Source organism: Nymphaea colorata, unplaced genomic scaffold, assembly GCF_008831285.2.
Source record: "Nymphaea colorata isolate Beijing-Zhang1983 unplaced genomic scaffold, ASM883128v2 scaffold0337, whole genome shotgun sequence".
NCBI lineage: Eukaryota > Viridiplantae > Streptophyta > Magnoliopsida > Nymphaeales > Nymphaeaceae > Nymphaea > Nymphaea colorata.
The window spans coordinates 8,744-33,083 of NW_022204843.1; the positions used below are offsets into that span (position 1 = coordinate 8,744).

Consider the following 24,340-nt stretch of genomic DNA (forward strand, 5'->3'; position numbering starts at 1 on the left):
TTCTAACAGGTGACCAATTTGACTCTAAGCTGAAGAAACTCGTGTCTTTCTTGTCTGTAGGAGATGATATCGTGCCAAATAAGTAGTATATGAGCTAGCTTTAGGATAACATCTTAAAGAACATCATGAGCCAAGTATAAAATATCAAAATTGGAAAATCTCATTTGACAGAAGTCTAAAGGATCAAAAAATAATATGAGGATAAACTAACGGAGCAGCTTCGAATCCAATAAGTCAACCTGAGAGCATAAATGAATCAAAAGCTCAGCGAAAAAGACCTTGAATTGAAGAAAATGATTGCTGAGCTTGAAAGCAGAATGATGAGCCGAACTGTTCAGGTATAAGGCTATGGAAGAAGCGATTATGGAGGTATTGGCAAGTCTCAGCAATTTGAAGTAGAGAGTGACTATAGCATTGACAGCGATAACATCTCATGGAAGGCAGACCTATGGTAGCTACTACCTTAATATGAAAAAAAGAAACTGTATGAAAAGCAAACAGCTGAAGTTACTAAGTTTTTGGCTGATGTCATGATCAATGAGCTGAAATAAGAGGCTTTGTAAAGATCATTGGATCTATCTTTTGAGTTTCCAGAAGAATACAATAACATGCCTTCTCATGAATAAAATACTCAAGGACAAAGAGTCGAAAGATAAAAATATACTTAAAGATCTTTTTCGAAGAAATAAACTGAGGTGAAGCATGATAGATCAGATTTTCTTTCAGATTTGCCCAAAATTCCAGTGAAAAAAGTAACAAATCATGATGAAAGCAAAAGCTTTAATGTTCCGAAATAAGATTATGAGACCAAATTCTAAGAAACACGTAAAGATGAGAAGATAAAACCTCAAATCATCAAAATTCTGTCTGATTATAAGGCCATTTATCTGAAGAAAAAGCAAGAAACTATCAGAAACATACTTAAAGTGCTAACATCAAAGGACAGTAAGGTTCAAAACTCTTTGTATTCCTCACTCCAACAAATCACAATACTCACAGAAAAATAATTTAAAAAAGAGCATCAGATGTATATTCGGGCCTATGAATAAGAAATCATCATGAGCCTCGTTGGCATTTATACGAGAACCTTGAACAAGAAACAAAGTGCAATCGAAGAGGAAATGAAAAAGATGTATGACAGATTAGTAGTGGTAAGCCAAGTCGCAACAGCTGAAAAATGTGTCGAAAGAATCTCATTAGATGTGGAGAAGGATTCACCTTTTAATGTTGAAGTTTTAACCAAAGATGCGTTGAAGAAGATGGAACTCACTCCTTGCCCCATCTAGATATTGTCCCATGAGAATTACATGGAACTAAAGGCCCAGAGATAGGAAAAACAAGTAAAGAATGAGCTTGTCGAGCATATTATTAACATCCTGTCATCATAGTTCGCCAAATAGTTCCCCAAGAAAAAGAAGTGATATATTTTTATGATATTTTTTTGCGATTTTGTTAAGAGAAATCCTCAAATTTTTGTCCTAAGTAAGGTTGCGGATTTTCGATATAATCTCATACAAAATTTATTTATTGGGCCTCTATGAAGTTATGCCTTCAATAATCATGAACTTTAATTGCATAAATTTAATGACAAGTTAGCTGTTAATCTTAAAAATAGTATTTAATTTGAAATTCTAATCATCATGCCTAATTTTACTAAGCAAGCTAAAACAAGAAAAACTCATTAATTATTTGACCCGATGCGTAATGGCTTGCTAAGTTTGATCAAAAATCGGCATATAAATATGGATGCGCGGATTTTCTCATGCAAAATTACTTTTTAATGAAAAATGCATTTTCGAAAAGTCATTACAACATAGCATCGAAATTTTCTATTTTCCAAATATTGGCAACTGAAAGATGATCTCTAATCCGTGAAATGGGTTTAATATTTTACTGAGTAATTACCCTTGATTGAATGATGCCTACTTCGTCAGGCCAAGCATAACGACCTCAAACAGCCGAAGAAAAATAATACCTTTATTAATCATTCGTTGTAAGTTAGCCCACTGCTTCAATAATATTCCATCTTCCATGATTTCTCATTTTAATTTTAATAAATGATTTGAGGCTTTTATAGAAATTGTTTAAAGTCCTTTCATATTATCATAGAACTTCGAATGTAATACTCAGTCAGCAAAGACTAGCTGGTCAAGATTATTAGCGCATGCCAATAAAGGTCATACGCATAGGAAATTTAGCTACTTCAAGAGCACGGAGAATCAGTGGGTTGGCTGCTTGATGGGTTGGCATCACATGAAAAGAATGGAATTTCTAATGACGAATCTGAACTCCAAAAGCGCAAAACTGTATTCGGCACCAATGAAAAACAGATAAAAGAACCACCAGGATTACTGGAACTCTTTTGCTAGGCCCTCTAAGATTTTACTCTTAGAATATTGCTGGTAGCAGCAATACTCTCCATCGCTTTGGAAGTAGGAACCGCATCTGATGCAGAAAGATCAAAGGCTTGGATCTAAGGATTTGCAGTGCTTATTGCAGTCTTTGTCTGTGCATTTGTGACATCAGTTAACGATTACCAAAAAGAAAGGCAGTTTTTAAAGCTGAACAGCGTTGCAGATGAAAAAAAGAAAGTGACTGTTAAGAGAAATGGAATCAACATGGAGATCCACCAAGACTACCTATTGACCGGAGATGTGATTGTGATCACGGAAGGCATGGAAATCCCTGCTGATGGAATTTTAATCTAGTCCAACGAAATTTCAACCGATTAGAGTGCAATGACTGGAGAATCAGAACCCATCAAAAAGAATTTGCTTAAACATTGCATCAAAAAGAAAGAACATGTTGAGAAAAGCGGAGAGAAAAATTTGGCTAATAAGCATGAAGTCCCCACACCTATCCTATTGAGTGGAACAAAGGTCCTCACAGGTGAGGGTAAAATGCTCGTACTAGTCGTTGGAGAATTATCATGCATTGGAAAAATTAGAGCCCTCTTAGAAAGTGATGAATCCCAGCCAACCCCACTTCAACAAAAATTGTAAACGCTCGCAACTGATATCGGAAAATTCGGACTCTACTCAGCATTGGTAATTGTTGGCATCCTTCTCGTTAGATTCGCCATCACAAAGGGAATTAAGAGGGAATGGTAGACTGGACCATGTCTTGCCGAAATTTTGGACTTTTTGATTATCGGAATCATCGTAGTGGTCGTGGCCATCCCCGAAGGCCTTCCCCTTTCAGTTACTATTTCCCTTGCTTTTTCAGTCAAAAAGATGCTTAATGATCAAAACCTAGTTAGAAAAATGTAGGCATGTGAGACCATGGGAGGAGCAAACAACATTTGCTCAGATAAGACCGGAACTTTGACCATGAACAAAATGACATTATCACAAATTTGGAACAGATAGGCAAAGCAAGTCGATCTTTATAAGGAAGTTCTTGAGTAGAGTGATCTTTCTACTAACAAGGAGTACAATGAGCTCTTCAAAATCGCCTCTATCGTCAATAGCACAGCCCAACTAGAGCCTGAAGAGAAAGGGTCATCAACTTAAATTGCCATTTTGAAATACTTCAAGAGAATGGGCATCAACAGTGAAGAATACAAGAACAAGTTCGATGTAAAGCTAAAGATGCCATTCAGTTCGTCCAGAAAAAGAATGTCAATCGTTATTTAGTATAAGCAAACCGCTTGCCTTTTCATGAAAGGAGCATCTGAAATCATCCTTAACTCAAGCAATTAATGGTTCAATAGTGCCTCTGGATAGGTCGAACCCATTACTTAACAGATAAGAAGTGAATTGAATAAGGCAATTCTAAAGATGGCTGAGAATTCTCTTAGAACTCTCTGTCTCGGATACAAAAGATTGACTGCTCATGATGATCTTGAAGCCAAGGATTCTAAAGGAGTATTTGAATGCGAAAAAGAGGGCATTATTCTTGTAGCCATCATCGGTGTTAGAGATATCCCCAGAAAAGAAGTCCCTGAAGCTATCAGACAATGTCATAAGGCTGGAATCACAGTAAGAATGGTTACAGGAGACAACATCATTACTGCTAAAGCAATTGCCAAGGATATTGGTATCACTCAGGAAGGAAAAGACTATATCGCTCTTGAAGGACCTGATTTCAGTAAGCTTGTTGGAGGTGTTGTTTGCAAGAAATGCAGAACTGCGGTCTGTGACTGTCCTACTGACTATAAGAAGGCTCAGTAATAGCAAAAATAAGTGAGAGTTGATACCATTGCCAACGGAGAATAATTCGACAAGATTCAAGACACACTGCTAATTTTAGCAAGATCTAGACCTGAGGACAAATACTGCTTGGTGACGGCTCTGAAAGAAAGAGGAAATATCGTCGCTGTCACAGGAGATGGTACCAACGATGCTCCTGCCCTCAAAAAAGCTGATGTTGGGTTCGCTATGGGTCAATGTGGCACTGAAGTCGCAAGAGATGCAGCTGCTATCATCCTCATCGACGATAACTTCAGCTCTATTGTTAAGGCGGTCCTTTGGGGAAGAAACATCTACGACTCTATCAGAAAGTTCGTTCAATTCCAGTTAACTGTCAATGTGGTTGCAGTGGCTACCACTTTCGTTGGAGCAGCTTTCCTTGAAAAATAAGTTCTAAAGCCTATCCAGATGTTATGGGTAAACCTCATCATGGACACACTTGCCTCCTTAGCCTTAGCCACCTAAGAACCTAATGAATAGCTTCTCAACCGCCATCCTCACTCAAGAGATGAGTACATTATTTCTCCAACTATGCTTAAGCACATAATTGGACAGAGCATCTTCCAAATGATCATTCTGCTGATCTTGATCTTCTAAGGTGAGAAATTTATTCCCGAGTATCAGGATTCTTACGACTCTACCATCTTTGCAACTAAGCCAGGATACAAGTGGCTCAATGGAGTTGTTGGGGGAACTGTTAGAAGTGGAAGATTCTATACAGTTACAGGCGCTGAAGACTATGTTTCTATCTATAATGAAACCATGATCTACTCAAGACACTTCACCTTTATCTTCAACACCTTTGTGCTCCTTCAAATCTTCAATTTCCTCAACTCAAGAAAGCTCCACGAAGAGGTACAAATTATTTTATTTAGTATAATGTCTTCGAAGGAATCACAAAGAACATCTTATTCATTCTAATCGTGATTGGAATCTTTATCCTCCAGATCCTTTTGGTCACCTTTTCTGGAAGCGCTTTTGGAGTCTATGATAATTATGGACTCACTGTTCAGCAATGGCTTATCACAGTACTTTTTTTTCTATTTAGGTTGGACTGGGTTCATTATCGCTGATCGTTAACTTCATTCTCAAGCTGATCCCCATTGCAAAAATCGAGCATACTCATAAGGAGATGGGCGGAGTTGGAAATCAAGTTGGATAAATTCGAAGAAAATCTGTCTTGAGCTTGAAGAGAATATAAGAAAGAGTGGAAAGAGATCTAGCTAAAAACCATCTGAGTTATTGATATATTACTCTTTTTCTTAACATTAAATTCTTCATTAATCATCAACGTATCATAATCAATCAATCAGCATTTATAATTTAGCAAAAGATAATAAACAGGCTCATATTATTGTCACTTTGACTTTATTACCTCAAAATAAATCAGTTCTCCTCGCAATCCGCTATCATACTCTCAACGATAGATTTTACAACATTTTTGAACCCTGTCTATAGCCATCCTTCGATAATCGGTATCAAGCTTTCTCCTTCTTCTTAGAAAGCCTTATGGATAACTTCTTCCAAGCTTTCGCTATGCTAAATGACTTGTTTGATCTGATTGTACTAATCAGGAAACATTTAAAACTAGATAAATAAATGATTTACGTATACCATTTCGCCGATTTGGTAAAATTGCTGGAAATCTTTCAATAATTCAAGTGCATTTTCCACAAATGGCATTATTCGAGTCATGCTCTTGGTGAGAATGGTCAAGAGAAGCTTCCTTTATAATTATTGTGTCTGATCTATTACACTGTGGTATAGGCTGATGATGATCTTGAGGAACTCGTTGTTGGTGCAGTGCTGAGCCATGTACTCGTATAGAAATTGCAAAGGTTCGATGATGGTCTTGTCTGTTTTAATCTAATTAATAAATGAAATACCTCAGTGAAAAGCAGAATAATGATCAATAAAATTGAGTTAAAGGGTTGAGGCTTTTACAGAGGCTGGCTTTGGATGATATGGGATAGCTATTGAAGAAATAGATGCTTGTTTGGCTGGGATTTGAAGGGGATTAATATCAAAGTTCTGAGATGATTGAAGGGATTCGTGCTATTGTTGATCATGTAGTTAATTTTTTCATAATTCAAAAGCTTATATTCGAACCTCTCCGGTTATTTCTACTATTATTTCACTTAGCTTTATTGTTACTACTACTATTAATCACTATCTTGGTATTGTTATTAATATTTTTCATTGGATTTTTATTTGAGAGCCTCAGCTTTTAATTTCTGGAGCAAATTGTAATTTGTGCTAACTTATTATTTTGGCTCTTTATCATATTATTATGATTAATCTTTGTCTTTCGGCAATGCATGCTCACTATGGTCTTCAGGTGGCTGGTAATATTGATCTATTTTATCATTAGAATCGTTGTTCTGAGTAAAGTTATATTTTTATTCCTCTTCCTCAGAGCTAAACTATGGTCTTATTTATACTCTTTTTTCAGTTTAGATGGGTGTGTGGCTAGCAACGACTCCTTTTTTGTTCAAGAAATATTACCATTTTTCATCTAGTCTGTCAGTGTACTGCTATTCAACCTTTTCGATCTTTGAAATATCAGCGTTTTCAAGCATGTCCAATTCATCTAACTTTTATTTATACCTTACAGGCTATGCTTTGACTGGCTATGATACTTTGGCAGACCTAAATTATTGCTTCTTTTCTTCTCTGTATTATTTTTGAGGCGGAAAAGAGCTTTTTTCAATAGGTTTTGCTTAAACTCTTGAGTTAGTACTTTGAGTCGCTGGCAAGTTGATAATGGAAGGAGGAGGCTGAAAGATATTCTTTTCAGATTTTTGCTTTTCTCCGTTATTTTAGATGGCTTATATAACCTCGAAGTATTGGCTGTTTACAAATTATTATGAAGCATTTTCTTCAAGCCATCTCATCAAGTATTTTTTGTTCTTTTTCTTCAATAAATGCCCTCCAAGAGCATACAAGCTTCCCAAGCATTTCACTATCATTTCGAATCCAAAGCTCTTAGAAAGGTTATTCAAGATGAATATAAGCTCTTTGGAAAGGACCAATTTGCTCGTGCTTAATTTTAGCAAGTATTATAAGCCTGTTTCAGTAATTTTAGAGTTTTTCTTTGAAGGCTTGATCTCAGCCGTTGATAACACTTTAAGATAATCAATTAAAAAGTGAGAAATGATCTCATCAGTTTATTCGTTTGGTTGATATTTCTCAATAAAGCTTTCTGCTATCTCACAGTAGTAAAACATATCAAATACGTTTTATTTCAATGTGCTCCTAGTTGTTTATAGGCATTTTTGAGTCGCTTTATTGAGTGTAGCCTCAGTTAGCTTATTTGATTACAAAATTTCAAGAATTTTGCTAAGCTCACCTTCAGGTGATATGATTAGTGATGATTTGCTTGTTGCTTTTGTTGTAGCTGCAAGGCTTTTCTTTGGAATTTATTGAGTTTTCGCTTGATTGTTAGGCACTGAAACTTTGGTACGAGACATTGGGGACTTGCTTTCGGTTGCTTTACTTATCTACTTCGTTGATTTTTGAGAAGGCAGCGTAGTCGATATAGCTAATCCGAGTCCTGACCTCATTTCTTCAATCGCAGGAAGATATTCTTTGTCCTTACTATTTTCCTTGCTAAAAACCTCAAAACACTTCAGCAGCAACTTTTCCACATACCGTTTATTTTCGATTTTATCATATAAATCGTTGTATTATCCGATGCAATACAAAGAAAAAAGCTATTGATGCCGATAGTAATAGCAAAAAATTCGAATGAAAGACACAATACACCCATATTTCAAATTTGCTTTATTTTCCTGGCTTCCTAAACCTTCTAGAATAGCATTCATTAGGTCTGAAGAGCGATTGCTGCACAAAAGAGCTTAAACTAAGGCAAGCAAATTGGCATTAGTTGCATGAGTCTTGTGAGTCTTGAACTTTCTAAATAAAAACAAGAGTGGAAATGATGAGTTTATCAACTGTGATTTGTTTTTGACTAAACTTGTGAGCATCTTCACTCCATTCGTACTGATGATTTGGTTGTTGAACTCTATCATGAGCTGAATGTAATAGCAAAAGCTTGAGAGATTGCCACTCAAAGGCAAAGCTGAGATCTCATCGATAGAAGCTAGAAGTTACTATGAGTATTGTTGTTGCTGTTTTGCATTTAATTGCTCGAATTGAGGAATTTTCTATATTAGTTCCATCTTAAATGGTTTCTTTGCTTCCTATTTCTTTGAAGGAGCTCCTCTAGATATTGCCTTTGGCTTGGTCTCCTACTATTTCTATTTTACATTTTCTTACTAATTTCCTAACTATTCTGCAATTTATGCAGCTAATTCCTTTACATCTTTCTTTGGATGCTTTTTTGATATCTATAGCAGCTTTCCTTTTAGGGAAACCATCTCTAATGCTCCAATCACTTCAATAACAAACATGACTGATTTTTATTGAGGCAAGTTCAGCCTATTATTCAAAGTGTTGGGTTCGATTTTGCACAACTCCAAAATCTCTAAGAACTTTTCGAGGACTATTTTTCTTTGTTGTGTAAGCAGTGGAAATTTCTAAAGTCCTTCAACGACAAGTTTATTAAAGTGTTTTCCAGTTTTCGAGTCTAACTTCAAGATGGCTTCAGCGCACTCAAGACCCTTCAGCAATACGTTTGGATGCTTTTCCTCGACAAGATTGTTCAAAAAAGCGATAAACTTGGCAACTGTGAAAGGCTCACCTTGTATATTAAGTTCCTAATTGATTGATTTTGCTTTTAAGGTGGCCTCCAGCATTTGCTCGTATGCTTTTTTCCGTATGAGCCAATTGATATTTTTGAGTCTGATTGCAAGCGGCTTCGTTTCGGCATTCTCGAATTCATCTTGTTATTGATCAATCATTTTTTGAATTATTATAAAGTTAAATCAAATTAGGAATGATAGCCCCCATCAAATCGGAAAATGATAATATCAACCTCGACCCTGTTCTCATCCTTACGGAATAATTAAAAGATAAAAATTTGAAGAAACAGGCCATCGAAGAGATCGGCACCATAGCATTAGTGCTTACTCCTGGAAGGATACGTTAGTAGCTAGTGCCATTATTAATAAAAACATTTGTCCAGGAGAACTTGGAGATGAGAGTAGTCATCGTGAAATCATTTGCAGTCATTCTTGAGTATGTCTCAGCAGGGACTTAATCATTTGTGCTCCTGGAGTTTATCTTAGATGTTCTGTGTGTGTTCTCATAAGAGTAATTGAGAAAAACAGCTTACCAAGCACTATAAGCCATCATTCAGAGTTTAAATCTTCGAAAATACCAAGGGGAGATAATCAAAGTCATCAAATAATTGGGCAACTAAAATTAAAAAAACATAAAAGAAGTTATTCTAAAACTTGTCAGATATGTGTATATCGTCGCTGAAGGCGAGAATGAAGCTTACCTGATTGGGCTTATTCATAAAAATAACCAAACAGAAGATGATCAGCTACTTCTTGTTCAATAGATTAGTGAATTCATTAAAATAATGCCGCCTTTTCCATAGTCATAAATCCACAATATCATGAAGACCTTAATCAAAAGCACATCTGCCAAGGTCAGAAGTAAGCTTATTGAACCAATAATCTTACTTACAAAAATATTAGATGAATAATCAACAAAAGAATATTTCTAAGCCTTGCTTAATGATGCCAGTACAGATGTGATTGCATCATTAATATCCCAGATAAACAAAATCAAATAGCTTCCTTCCAAAAATATTCTGAACCAAGTATTGAAAATGATTGACAATCAAGAAAAGCATGACAGTACAATCAGATCAGCAATTCTAGATGTCCTTTAATTCATCCCATTGACTCAAGAACGTCGATCATACATATTGTAATCAAACTCATTCAAATCATTAAGTCTAAGTAAGGCATTGGCTGACTCATTGTGCAAAATCCATGATATCTAGGCTTTGGGCTATCTTATCGAGAACTCTGACACAGAATTTAAAAACAAACTGTTTCCGAAATTGCCTTCAGCTTGCGAAATTCATGTAAAATTAATGGAGCATATCTTTAATCAGAAAAATTGGAGAAGCAAATTAACTTTGCTTCAGAATATAGAAAAAAGAATGGAAAATTAATAAAATGTTGAGATTTTCATACCGAAATTGATGGAACAACTTGGAGATAAAATTGGAGTCTTGAGAATAAGTGTGGTTCGGCTTATTGCTCTCATTATAAAATCGAGAAAATTGGAACTGAAGGGAATAAGCGGGTAGCTCTACGAAAGCTTTTAGAGTAAAAATTGGTTTGAAAAACAGTCTGTGCTGCTTTTGATGGAATAGTTGTCTTCAAATTATAAATAGTTTGAACCTCAGAGCAAAGTCATCTTCAGAGGGTTCGTAAATCAAGGATTAAATTCAAATATTTAAAACATCAAACAGATATCCTTAAGCATAAAATCGAAGCTGCAAATCTAATGATTGATATTTCATCTATTTCTTTTCATTTTCGCAACTGTTGACTTTATTGCCCATATTTTTAAATTGATAGTATTTGTATTGAGTTATCGTAATAAGAGATATTTTTAATTGAGATGGCTGATACCGGTGCAAAAGAACTCCACTATTTTGTTACAAGCGTAACAGCAGCGTTCACTGCATTCGCTGCATGGCAAACTGCCAAAAACCAGTATTACATTTTCCAGAAACGACACAAGATTAGCCAGATTGAAAAGAATGATATCTTAGAAGTCGATGAACTCCTTGGAAAGGCAAAAAAGATTAATGATGTTGTCCTTGTAAAGGTATTAGAAGATTTATATAGGGAAAAATCGGAACAAAAGATGGAAAAGAAGTTGAGATCAGGCAAGGATTGTTTAGGAGTCAAAAGTTTGCTGTTCATCTTTCCTACACATAAGCCATGTATTCAAATGATTCATATCAAAAGGAGAATTTCGTCCTCGATATGAATAAGATCTTAAAAAACTGCCAAATTGAGGGAAGCCACAAAGTCACTCTATACACAGATGATAATCAGGGCAAAAGAAGCTCGATCCTTCTTAAAAATTTTGATCAACAAAATTATTCAAAAGTGATGTAGATCATCAGATGGGATGAAAATAGAAGAAGCTTAAGCTTAGTTGAGCATATCAATGTGTTCTTCTTGTCAGTTCTTGAAGGCCTGATTGCACTTGGCAGTGATGGAAGACAAGTTGGCCATATCAGAGGAGTTTAAGTCGGAAAAAGAGATATTGAAGTCGGGGTAAAAATTGGAGCAACAGTATCGATTCTTGGAACCATTGGAATTACCTCAGATGGAGAATTATTTGTGGAAACAAATCAAATTTTCAAGGACAGACTCAGCTAACTATCAGAACTGAGAGAAAAGCTTGACGGATTCATCGGAAAGAGAAACGTTTGGTTAGCACTCTCATTACTCGGAACAATTTACTTGGGAAGAAGAGGTTACAAGTATTGCAAAGAGAAAAACATAAAGATTCCAATCTTAAACCCATGATTTATGATCAAGCAGATTGTTTATATATTTAGCACTATAAATCATCATTTCTTGCGGTTCTGCTTCAAAACTTGCCTTTCCACCTTACTCTCTCCCTCTGCAAAATGCACCTTGTATAAGACGTTTGCGTTCTGGAACATTCCTTACTTGAGTGAAATCAATATGAACTGAGATTGTGGGAATCTCTGACTGATCATGTATCCGATATTCTCTGTGTGAGATAAGTCCAGGGCGGAGTCGATTTAATCCAGGATGTAGAAAGGTGATGGCTTGTAAAGTAGCAAGGCAAGGATAAATGATAAAGCTAAGAGCGAACGCTGGCCTCCTGACAGTTAGCTGAGCTATTTTTTGATGTTGTTAAAGTGAACACTGAGCTAAGCACCTTTGGTCACATCTCTTTCATCAATAAGAGTGATGTGAGCAGTTGCTCCAGGAAGCAAATCGTTGAAAATCTTGGACAAATTGACTTTCACAGATTCAAAACATTTTTCGAGTGTTTTTGTTCGTTTTTCATCGAGGTCATGCATGTTGTTCAAGAGAGTTACTTTATCTAAGTAAAAATATGTGTACCTTTTTCAAGAGTCTATCTCTTTTATAGAAGATTTTTATATTGTTCATGAAGTTTCTGGTATGAGTGATCATCGATATTCATCTTCGCGCTTCTCTTCAGTTTATCAACCTCTCCTTCTACACTTTTGTATTCATTTTTCACTGATTAATAATTGAATCCAGGGTCTATCTCATAGGCCTCTTAAGCATCAAGCCAAGGATATTTTTCCAGCAACCCATCAATAAATCTTTTCAATTCACTTATTTCCTTTTTTAAATTTTAAGAGCCTGTCTAGAGAGATGATATCTCCGATTCCATCTTTTAATGTGCAGTCTTTATCTCATTCTGCTAAGAAATCAAAGACTTGTATTTTGCTTCATTTAGCAAGGTTTCTTTTTCGTATTTTTTCTTTTATTCCTAGACTCGTTCAAACTAGATGTGGAACTACCTGAGATTGCTTGATACTTATCTCTCTTTCTTTTCTAAATCCAAAATTTCTTTTTAAAGATCGGTATTGACCACTTATAGATGCTTGATTGTGATTTTAAGTTCTTCTATCTGAACCTAAAGTTGAGAAACCTTCTTCTTTGAATCATTTATTTTGAAAAGAACTTTTTTGAGCTACTTTTCCAGCTCTTCTTTTTGCTCCTTGACTGATTTTATTTTCTTGTTTTTCAAATTTTCTTTGAACCCTGCAATTTTCTCCAAGTGATCAGCTTTTTCCTTCTCAAGTTCCTTCAATTTTGTCTCAATATCATCTAATTATTTTTTGAAGTCCCTTTTTTTAAGGTTAAGAGAAATGTTCAATAGTTTATTTTTGATTTTGTCACGTCTGTTGATTCTGCTTTCAAGTTATTTTTGCTTATTTCTAAACTAGTTGGTGGCTCTTTGGTAATTTTCATATTTGACTTTTTGCGCATCAAAACCAGCCCTTTCCCTTTTGATTGCCTCATCGATCTGACATAGCTCGTTAAATTGTGGAAGAATCATATTTCCTTGGCTTATATAACCACCTGATAAGGTTCCTTGCTCGTAGATATCGCCATCGTATGTCACGCATCTACAGGCAAACTGCCTCTGAGGATTGTATGCAATCTTTTGAGCAATTTCAGAGTTGGAACAAATGATAAAGTTGCTGAAAACGTACATCATTGAGTTTTCAATATCTTTGGAGTAGTTGATGAGCTAGTATGCTGGTCTTGCAAGCCCTCCAATCTATTTGGCAACCCTTGTAGCAAAGTTGATAGTCTCTTGGCCGATGGCTTTGAACCTGATCTTGTTGTTCGGGATAATCGTAACATTTTTACCAAAAGATTCTCTCTAGATTAGTTGTTTTGATATTATTTCATTTTCAACCACAATGTTGAACAATCTTCCTCCGGCGCCGATTTATAAAGCTTTTTCGTGAATTTTTTCTCTTGCTTTGAAGAGCATGAAGACTTTTCCTTTCACTTTTGAGCGGTCAAAGTTGGCATGAGGATCCTGGTAGTAAAAATTCAGTTGGAAGTATTGTTGGAGCAACTTTTTACGATTGAATTCTAATTACTTAAGAGCTGTATGGCTGAGCTATGGATCCTCAACAGGGCTAGGTGCTTGCATTTTTTCAATGGCTTCAATTTATGCTTATATTTCCTTCAACGATTGAGCCATATTTTCGTTGCTTTCTTGCATATCAGCCATGACTTTCTTCTCATTCTCCATTTCGCTTTTTAATGTCTCTTTTTTACCATTCATAATCTTGATTTCGGTATTGATTGTGCTTACACGACTTTCTTCTTGAGCTAATTGCTTTTGAATCATCTATCCTGCATCCTTATCGCTGCTCGAGCGACCAAATTATTGAATGATATTTTATATTTCCTCCTTTTATTTGTCGGCCTGTAGAAGAGTCTTTTATTGCCATTCTTTCTATTTCTTTCTTTGCTCCAGCTCCTCTTCTCTCTCTGCAGATTATTTCTTGTTGGTAATTGCATCAGAATTTAATTTCTTTATTCTACTCTTGAGTTGAATCTTTTCATTTTCTTTTTAGGAGATCAGGCTTTTTACTTTATTGTAGGTAGCAAGTGGAGAATTCGTTGATTTAACAGTTAGCTGTTTCAATTGTGCATCAAGTTCTGCTAGCCTTTCAGCATTAAGTTTCTGTTGGTTTCTCCGTAAGACTATAGTCTCACCATTATTTGTTAAATCAAGCTACCTTTGTTGAAGATGTCTTTGCTTCATAGTCAGTTCAAAGATTCTGAGTTTTTCATTTAGATGGTTGAGTAAGGATTATTTGTCTTTGAATGCTATGTATCTTCTTCTATCAGCATCAAGCTTTTGCATCTGAGGTTCAATTGATTGGTTCAAAATATCGTTGATGGCCTTAAGCTTCTGTTCCTTTTTCTCAATAATCTTCTCTGACTCCATCTTTGTCTTGTTGTAGTAGGCTGTTCCTGCAGTTTACTCAATCATTCCCAAAAGTTCAAGAGGCTTTAGGTTGATGATCTTTGTGATTTGACCTTGCTTTACCAAAAAGTGCGGGTTTTAGATGTTTAGCTGAACACTTCTGAAAAGGTTTTTTACTTTGGTCAGATTGGAAGAAACACCATTCACAAAGAATTTGGTCACCTTGTCCTTCGTGATTTGCCTGGTGATGATGAGTTATTCGCAATTTTCATACCCTGTTGGTCTCATTTGTTTTTCAACGCATCTGAACTTGATGGTGACTGATGCCTTTTCGATGCCTGCAAATCCTTCCTTATAGATGAGCTAAGTCAGTCCAGCTTTGAGACGAAGCATTTCCTTGCTGGTCGATCCTAAGAGGAATTGAATGGCATCGAGGATATTGCTCTTACCAGAGCCATTAAGACCGGTGATGGCGTTGAACTGTGGGTCGAAACCGCTCACGACTGTGCGGTTCATGTAAGTCTTGAATCCCTCGAGGATAATCTCTTCGACGTACATCTTCAAATAATTAAATATACCGCCTAACTTGGCTAACTTATAGTCAAGAATTATATTGATTAGTTATTAAGTTTAAATGCTCAAGAGAATTATCAACAGAGCGTTTTCGGTATAAAAGAAGATATAAATAAACTTAAAAAAGGGAAGCGATCTTGAGAAGCTAGCGAAAGGCATAAAAGGCCATCGAGAAAGGAGATGGCAGAATAAGATGCGTACATAATGGATATTCTGCATATTCGTGGGCGTGATTGCCCTCAATACTGTCTATAACACGTATCCAGATAGTTGGATCTCGCATAATCTGTTTACAAATACTCGTGAATCGCTAGTTATGGAAGCGAAAAAAGAGGTATAAGCATAGATTAAACAACGGAAGAAAGAGCAAGAGGCAAGTAAATGATCGTTTGATTAACAATTTCATAAAATAATTCAAAGAACGAGAAATATTAATAGTATTGCATAACAAAAGTTAAGACAGATCAAAAGTTTTCCTACATAATAATGGCGATTAGCGAAGTCCATCCATTAAACGGAAAGCTGAATGAGCCCTCTCCATTGATGTAATTTTCATAGAAATAGCCACTCTTTTACCAATTTCCACATACAGTCTTAAGAAGATCGTTTCTTAGCTTATTGTAGAGCTCTTTTTCTTCCGGATAATAAAGCTTCAGTCCCCTCAGGAATAGATAATTGATGTTAATCCAGACTGGCCCTTTCCAATATGCATCTAAATAAACAGCTATTTACCTTTATTCTAAAGATAGAGGCGGCTCAGTTTCGATATTGAGGCTAACCCAACTCCCAGATCAAGATGCTCCTTGATCATTTTAATAGTGGCATTGTATTCCTTGGAGTTGTAGCTGGTAATTCCAAAAGCGATGGGAAGGATATTTGGGTATCCAAAGTGCTCAGAGTGAGACGTGTCATTGGCAATGTCTTTATACAAGTTGGTATTGACTTCAACGAAGAATTGAAAGTTACTCTTGATGAGTTATAGGTTAGAAATGTATTCGTTGACGCTTTCACCGTAGATGTGGGCAGTCTCTATCATGAACTTTGTAAAGAAATACATCCAAGATTGAAGATCTACGTGTCCCCTACTATAGATAGGCCTAGGGAAGTCGTCCATACCGGAAGTAAAAGATGCCCCCATTTGATGGATGCTGTCATGCCATCTAAATAAAAATATATCTCCATCTTTTTGAGTATTAAGAAACCAATTATACCATTTCTTTATCTTATTCCAATACTCTAAAGGAAAGGCTGTAGGGTTTAATTTATTGTTTCTCCTAAGATACTCCAATGCCAAGATCAAAGTTGGAGGATTTCCGTCCTTGATGTCCTTTTACATAAATCTTGGGCAACTGCATAAATACTATCTCTAATCTCCTCTGTTTTGTTCCCGAGGGATCCAACCGTTATCAAGCATTGTGTCTAACCAACTTTTGATGACTTTCAAGGTCAAATATTCGTTCTTTCTTACAGCTACCTAACAGTGAAAACCATCATCCCATAAAAATCCCCAAGGGAATCTTTTCCTTGATGGACAAAAGCTAAGCAAAGATGTTGGGTTGTTATTGATGATTTATTATCCGTTTTTTATCTTTAATCTTCCGTACTCATATGATAAGCCATCAAAGACCTTTTCTGATGCTGCTGCAGAGCAATTTTCATATTTTTTGTTCAGTTTCATCTTAGGCGGGATAAGGCTTTCTAAATCTATTTATTTTTCCAATAAGTTAAATTGTTCAAGATTCAATTTAGCTGGGTTTACAAGCTAATGCAAGTTGATATGAACAAAATTCTTCAAGTTTCTATCGAAGTATTCAATCTAAATGACAACTCCGACGAAATTGGAATTATTCATATTCATGATGTTGTTTCTACCTCTCCAATTTAAAGTTTAGGAAAACCTCCAATTCGATTTTGCATTTCCTGAGCTCTAATTTCTCACATTAATGTTGATACCCTTCAGTTATTCTTCATTGATTTGAATAATTTTATCGTGTTTGGTCAAGTATATGACATATGCATTGAATTTGTCCTCGTATTGGAAAACAACGAGAAAGTGGTCCTTTCGTTTGAAGAAGTCGATTGAGTAGTCGATGCTTTAATCGAAAGAGTTTTCGAGCTGCAAGACCAACATGAATCGAAATTATTCTTCTCTTCTGAGAAGGTAGTATTTGGCAGAAGCATCAGTGTATTAAATGCCATTGATCGTTAACTTTTCTATACTTAGTGGGCTCCACATATTTATATCCTTGAAATGAAATACCGGCTTGGATCCAACGACTTCTCCGTAATAAATATGCGGCGTGATTGGGTGAGGATAGGAGATGCTATTTATATAATGCGGATGATAACTACGAAGTTCAGATGAAACAGGAGACGATTTATTGAGACTTGTTTGTTATTCAACTGGAAGGCTAGGAAGCGAAAGGATTTTTGATTAATTTGAATGTCGAGTGAAGCAAAACATGAATGATGTAACTTGCTCATAGATAAGTAAAAGAACAAAAAATCGTATTTTTGTACTTTAACAGTTTTTAATTCCTAACATATGTCGACTACGTCACCAAAGGGGTTTTTTAATAAACTTATAATATTCAGAAAAAGGCACAAAAAATGAGATGAAAAATTAGGAAAAAAATCAGCTTGTGATATTTAAGATATTTTATATGTGGACAAGTCTTATACACAGCTTTTCAATAATTTATATAAAGATACAAATTCAAGGATTTTGAATTTTTATTACTAAATTAAAGTGCAAGATCATTAAGCCTTTTCGATTTCTTTCCTGAGGTTGTAGCTGATGATATTATACATTTCATAGGTGCTTTCATGCTACTTCAGTAACTTATAGTAAGTGATCCTTACTCCAAACAGCCAATACACTAAAATGAAGATAAACTCTAAACCGATACAAACGTTCATGGTTGTTGCAATGGACTCTGCATTTGCAACAACCAATGGCTGATAATAGATACCCTGACTGTTGAGATATTGAATCGATCCGTCCATGTCCTCAAGCTCCACCTCTATCTGGCTTGCCATCTAGTTCAGAACTTTTTTGTTGTTTGACAGCACTAAGGATTGAATAAAACGCATTTACTCATACTTTCTAGCAAACTCAGGCTTTATTTGAGTGAAATTGAGGGAGGGATCATCCATGTATTTAACAGCTGTCACAAAATAGGCCTAAAGCTCAGAATTTATAGAATTCAAATAGCTAGTGTCCCAGTAATTGAGCATGTTCAAAGAGAGTTGAGAAAATAAACGCATTTGAACGACAGCATTTTGCTAGATTGTGTACCGATTCAGTATAGCAATTTAAGTTTAAAGCAATTTAGTTCCTTAGAAATAGCTAAAGCAGAGTATAAATAGTAAAATTGCATATGTAAGAACCCAAACGATGAACATTACCATTCTCTTCCATATTTTTGGCAGTGACTAAAAGCTTAAGTGATGCTCAAAGACTCCTTCAACAGCTTCTACTTTTACAATTAGCTTTTTTTATTCGTCCTATTCGTTTAAATGCGCAGCTGATTCTTGATTTTATGAGATTTCGTTTTAATCCTTGCTCAGCATGCTTGGAAAGCCATTTTAATTATCTTAGGCCTTACCCGTCTTTTAGGTGATGTCAGTTTTTTCGGTTAGAGAAAGTTTGTATTTATGACATTTTTCTTGGTAAATTTTTATTTGATCAATTTTGATGTTTTGATACATTTTGAGTACCTGCATGATATAGTTTTTGTAGATATACTTATAATAGCCAATCACCCCAACAACAGAAAATAGGATTAAGACAGTATTGAGTAACTTGATTGCGATGAACAAAGTTAATCCTTTGTCTAATTGTGTATTTATAGACTCTAAGATATTGTCTTTAATGGAAAGAAGTTTTTCAGGCAGAATGTTTATGTTGTTTGCGAATATATAAAAATAGTTGGGAAGCTGCAATATGGTTTGAATCGGCTCTTACAAGGAAACAATACGGTAGCTTATATCTGTAGCGTATGAGACATATTGATAGACTGCTTGCAAAATGTCAGTCTTTTGCAAATAAAATTGCTTAGTATTGGATGCGAGAAGATATTTGACTTAGATACTCAGTGAAGAATACATTAGCTCTCCATTATTAATCTTAGTAATAAAGACAGGATTGATAATTTTCATTATCTCGTTCATTTACACCAGCTTTTCATCTAATTATTGAATTTCAGGCAAAAGCTATATCGAGCTTTTGAAGTTACTATAGGGCAATGACATATTTGATGTGTAGGCCATTTAGGTTGCAATCAAAGAGAGAATATATGTTGAGTCAGAAAGATGAAATTGAACGTTGTTTACGTTTATAAGCAATTTTGAATCTTGAATGTATGTGTCTACATTACCATTAGATATTGTAAACTCGTAAATGGTCAATCCTACTGCTAGACAGAATAATATAATTTCAACTGTTATGAATATAATTTTGGAAATTTTAGGAGGAGAAGGCTCAATGGCTAACTGCCCTATCTTTTATAGTTTTTCCATTTTATGCATAGTTTTTTTCTTCTCTCTGTCTCTTTAAATCAGATTATGCGTATCTGCACTGATCAAATCTTCAAGCTGATTGCTGTCCATCTTCGAAATGGAATTACTATTGCTATTATTCTTTTGATACTCAAGGTATTGCTGAATTGTGTTACTCTACTTATAGCTTTCGTAATTGTCAAATGAGAACATTTTCATGAAAAAGTCGCCTTTGAATTTGAGAACTTTGATGTATTTAGTCTACAAGCCATCCGAACGTACCACTTCAATAGATTTTAGTTCATACTTTAGTTCATTACCCGAAGAAATGCTTTTCATTGATTTTCCTCTGCCAACTCGTTCCTTCCAGACCTCATTTTTATAATCCCAGTTGGGGATGAGATCGTTGATATGATCTGGTATCGCTAGCATGTCGCTTGTCTTTCTACGGCTTGCATCCTTAAGCATCCTTTCAGCACATTCGTTCATGGCGTCAACCATCCCATTAGTCTTATCGTAAATTATGAAAAACTAGTCTTTGTAGGAATCGCACTGCTACATGAAACTTACGATATTGATTCCGGATTATACGCTGGGCATAAACTTGGATATTATGTTACATTCAATGATATGCCCTTCGGAGTTAAGCGGAAACACCCTGTATTGAAAAGAAACAATCTCTGCATCCTTTTTGTCCAATACTTTATCGATGAAAGAGTCATGGATTTTGTGATAAATCCTGGGGATCATTTTGTTCAGACTTTGATCACGCAGCTCAGCGTTGGTGAATCCTAGAACCTCCTTAACATTCGAAGAAATGCTTAGAATTTGGAAGTTTCCCATGATTTAGCTATGCGTAGAAAATTTTCGGGTAAAATTGATGACCAGCAAGTTTTCGTTGGGTCTAAACTGGATAGTGTTGACTGCATCAACGTTGGTTAGTTTGTGCTCCTTAAGGCCGACTTTATACTTTTCTTCATAGCGAAGGAATCCAACGTAGTCATTCAAGACCTCCTTTAGGAAGTTTTTGTAGAGAAGGAGGACTCTGACGTGATTACGATATATGCCAAGCGAAGTCTGGACAATATGGTGCAGTTTTTCTTTTGAATTTTTAATCAGCTTAAGCAGGTTATGCAGCTTTGGAATGGAGCTGTTCTGGTCAATTAGTTATTCCCAGTATTGAATGTAGTAATTGACCAGCTTCATCGACTCTTCTTCTTGATGCAAGAGCTATTGATTAAACTTTCTGTAAATTTACATGTCCCTTGTATCTGTGTACTGGTTGTTTAGCTAAAAAAGAAGCCCCTTCACAAGCATCTCATCAGAAAAGTCAAGCTTATCCATCATGATTACAGCGATGGTTGTGGCTGCTTTTATCTGCGATTGCATTTTATAGTAAAGAATGTAGGCTTTAAGTATGTAGAAGGGAGTAGCTTTTTTATTCTACTTCATTACTCTATCAATTATAGCCAGGATCATCGTATAAAAGGTTTATTTGTTTTTATTGTAGTCCTTTTTTTTGGCATTTTCAAAGTATAGACGACAATAACAATCAGTGTTTTCACATACATCCTTATGTGTCTTGGCGATATTTGCAATATAAAATCTATCAATATTCAGCTCAAGATTTCGCTATGTTTAAAAAATCAGGTAAATTAGGTATTCCAAGACATTCTAAAGCTTTATCTTTTAAACAGAATGAATATCGACGATTAGTTTCTTTTTCCCATTTATAAAATAATTGAGAGCCAGTCTTGAAAACAAAAGTGAAGTGAATGTCCAAGAAATAAGGACTATGCTGTTTGAATATGTTCCATTTTATAAGGCAGTGTTGAGAGCATAGAGAATAATAAAGCTAAAGTTGGTCAGCAATACCATGGCTTAGATGAAGAAGATAATCTTTTCAAGGTGAAAGTTGTATCGATAAAATGGTATTAGCATTCTGAATAAACCAATGTAACCTGCATAGCATCCATTAATCATAATAAGAAAAAGGACTGGATATGCTAGGTAGGGATCGTAACTAAAGTATAACATCGGAGTTATCTTTATTGCAAATTTTCCCAAATTCCACCAGTTTGAAGAACATGTTAGAAAGTTTGCCGAAAAAGGGTTTCTGTTGTAATAGTACAACGCAAAGTAAAAATTAACCATGACTAGCCAAATCATGTTAATCGTGCCTAAGATAGCTATGATCACTTGTGTGGATGAATAACAGTTTTGGATTTTTGTTAGTGGAGCTGAGTCCTGGCAATAGATAGACGAGACTGATGTTTGACATATTGGAATCGTAAGGAACGTACAAAAGGAGATCATTAGAACATTGATAAAATACTCAAGTTTGTTCTTATGGAAATCTCTATCTTCAACTGATTTGTTCATTTTCTCTATTTTCTTATGATAGGCGTGAAAGCCTATCGCCATGAGTATCATATGGGTCAGGCTAAGGACTGTGAATAGGGGCACTAGAAAAATGTTGATGTTTTGGTTGAGCATAAAGGGCAAGAAGTTGATGTATTTCAGAAAGTTGCCCAAAGACTCGAATCCGACTGCGTGGTAGTTGATCATTCCATTGTTGTGATAGCCGATGAACTGAAGACTTTATATGACGATAAAGAATATGTACAGGCCCATGCTTAGCTATCATTACGAAAGTCATACCTCATTGCTGACTAATTCCATAGTAAAATCAAACCACTTTTGTTTCAATTTGCTCGAAGATGATTTCTCTTAGCTCTACATTTAAATTATACAAAAAATAAAAACATTTTTAAATATCATTCTAAAAGATAATATCTCATGTGAGCTTATGATAATATTGATGCTTCTTTTTAATGGTATTCTTATTCTTATAATTAAAGTAGTTATGTTTTTGTAAGAGTTCGACTAATCGATACGAGAAGAAACCCACAAAATGAAAAAAGCGAGAAAGGAATACTCGGCGGGTTTCAAAAACTACCATCCTAACAAACATCCGCACGCAGACGAATCTGCCTAAAATACCGAGGCTGAGTCCGACCTATTCGACCAGCTCAAGATTGGCAACCTTAAAGAACTATATCTGCAGTCACAGCCCATCGTAGATAACAAAAAATAGGTCTATCAGGCTCAAGAAAAATCAGTCTTGCGGCTGACTAAAAAACCTGAGAAAAATAAGCAACAGAATTAAGAGCCACAGGATGGTGAAATCACTCACTCTCAAAACCTACACAAATTTTCAGAAGTTTATCACAAAGTTTCCAACTTTTAAAGCACTGCAAATGCAACATTATTTAAATCGTAATTCAAAAAAATAGAACAAAAACTAACTGAAAAATACAACTAAACTTCTAAAACGAACGACTTTTTATCTTCACTCATTAAGTTTATAGCGGCCAAACACAAATCAATACAGGGTAATCATATCACAAACGATCAACTTCTACTACAATATATCAATTTTCTTAATGAAAGGCTCCATAAGCAACAAAGATAGAAAGTAGAATTAATTAAGAGATAAGAATTGGAGGAATTTTTAAGAAAAAACATGTACCTTTATGCCAAATTCGACATAAGCAAGTCTAAAAAAGACATAAGTATCGAAGAGTTAAGTGGATTAGTAAGAAACGAAAAAGAAATCGACCTTTTGACCAGCGATTAGCATTTAATTTCATTACTCCATAAAAAATATACTGTTCCCTACGAAAGCTAGCTGTTCAAATAATCTAATAAGGCATCTTCCATCATTGATCAAATAGGAAATAATCTTAACACTACTATTGAACCAAAGTATGTGTTCAATGCTAATCCAGTTCCCAAGACAACTTACTAAAGGCCTAAAGAACGGCCTAAATCTGCACAAAAGACAAAAACTATTGTATAACCTTTTAATTTGACAAATAATCATCGAAAAGACCAAAAGACTTTAGATGAATATTATAAGTGGGATAGAAATTTTCATGCAAGACAAATACCAAATACCCTGTACGAAGCATACGAAATAATTACATTAGACGAGGCATAGAAGAAAAGAAGAATGACAGAATTGCTGCAAAGCGCATCGTATCCATCAACAATGGCCTACCTTTAAGATTATAACAAGCATATGCAGCAAAGATAATAACTTCTTAAGCAAAAGTATTCAAAACAGCATAACCTAATCAGCACAGGCTAAAAGATTCCTGATTTTGATCAGATACACCAACATCAAATCGCTTTATTAGAAAACCGCAAAGCTGAAAATAGGCACCTAACTAAACCACAGCCTTTCAATCTTAGCCAACCCAAGCCAAGAAGATAGATATAACAAATACCAATCTCCTTGCAAAGTTAGAATCATTTGGAGAGAAAGATAGTAAAACAATCTTCAAGTAAGTTTCAGCCACAATCCACCTTAAAGTTTTAAGCATATGTTAACCTTCGCAAAAAATAAAAATAGTAGAAATAAACCGAAAAGATGATGCTGAAGAAAAAGTAATAGAAAGAACAAGCCTAGAAAATGTTTTATAAGGAAATATTGAAAGAAAGAATTGATCATGAATTGCAAAATAATCCGAAAGTGCATGTAAATCCTCAGCCACTCAACGATAATATTGTCAAAGTTAACCTCTAAAAGATATATAACGTTGAGCCATTACTAATCTAAAGGGAAACCAAGAAAGGTAAACAAAAAGTATAAAAATAATATAAAAAAG

At 35.2% G+C, this 24,340-nt stretch overlaps 1 protein-coding gene across 1 annotated transcript; it reads left to right on the forward strand.

Moving 5' to 3' along the window:
• The first annotated feature begins 3,779 nt into the window (after nt 1–3,779).
• LOC116244830 (uncharacterized) lies at nt 3,780–6,017 on the forward strand. The gene is made up of 5 exons (XM_031616678.1): nt 3,780–4,168; nt 4,262–4,553; nt 4,815–5,045; nt 5,138–5,218; nt 5,958–6,017. The coding sequence occupies exons 1-5, from the start codon at nt 3,780–3,782 to the stop codon at nt 6,015–6,017; spliced, it is 1,053 nt and encodes a 350-aa protein (XP_031472538.1).
• The last annotated feature ends 18,323 nt before the right edge of the window (nt 6,018–24,340 follow it).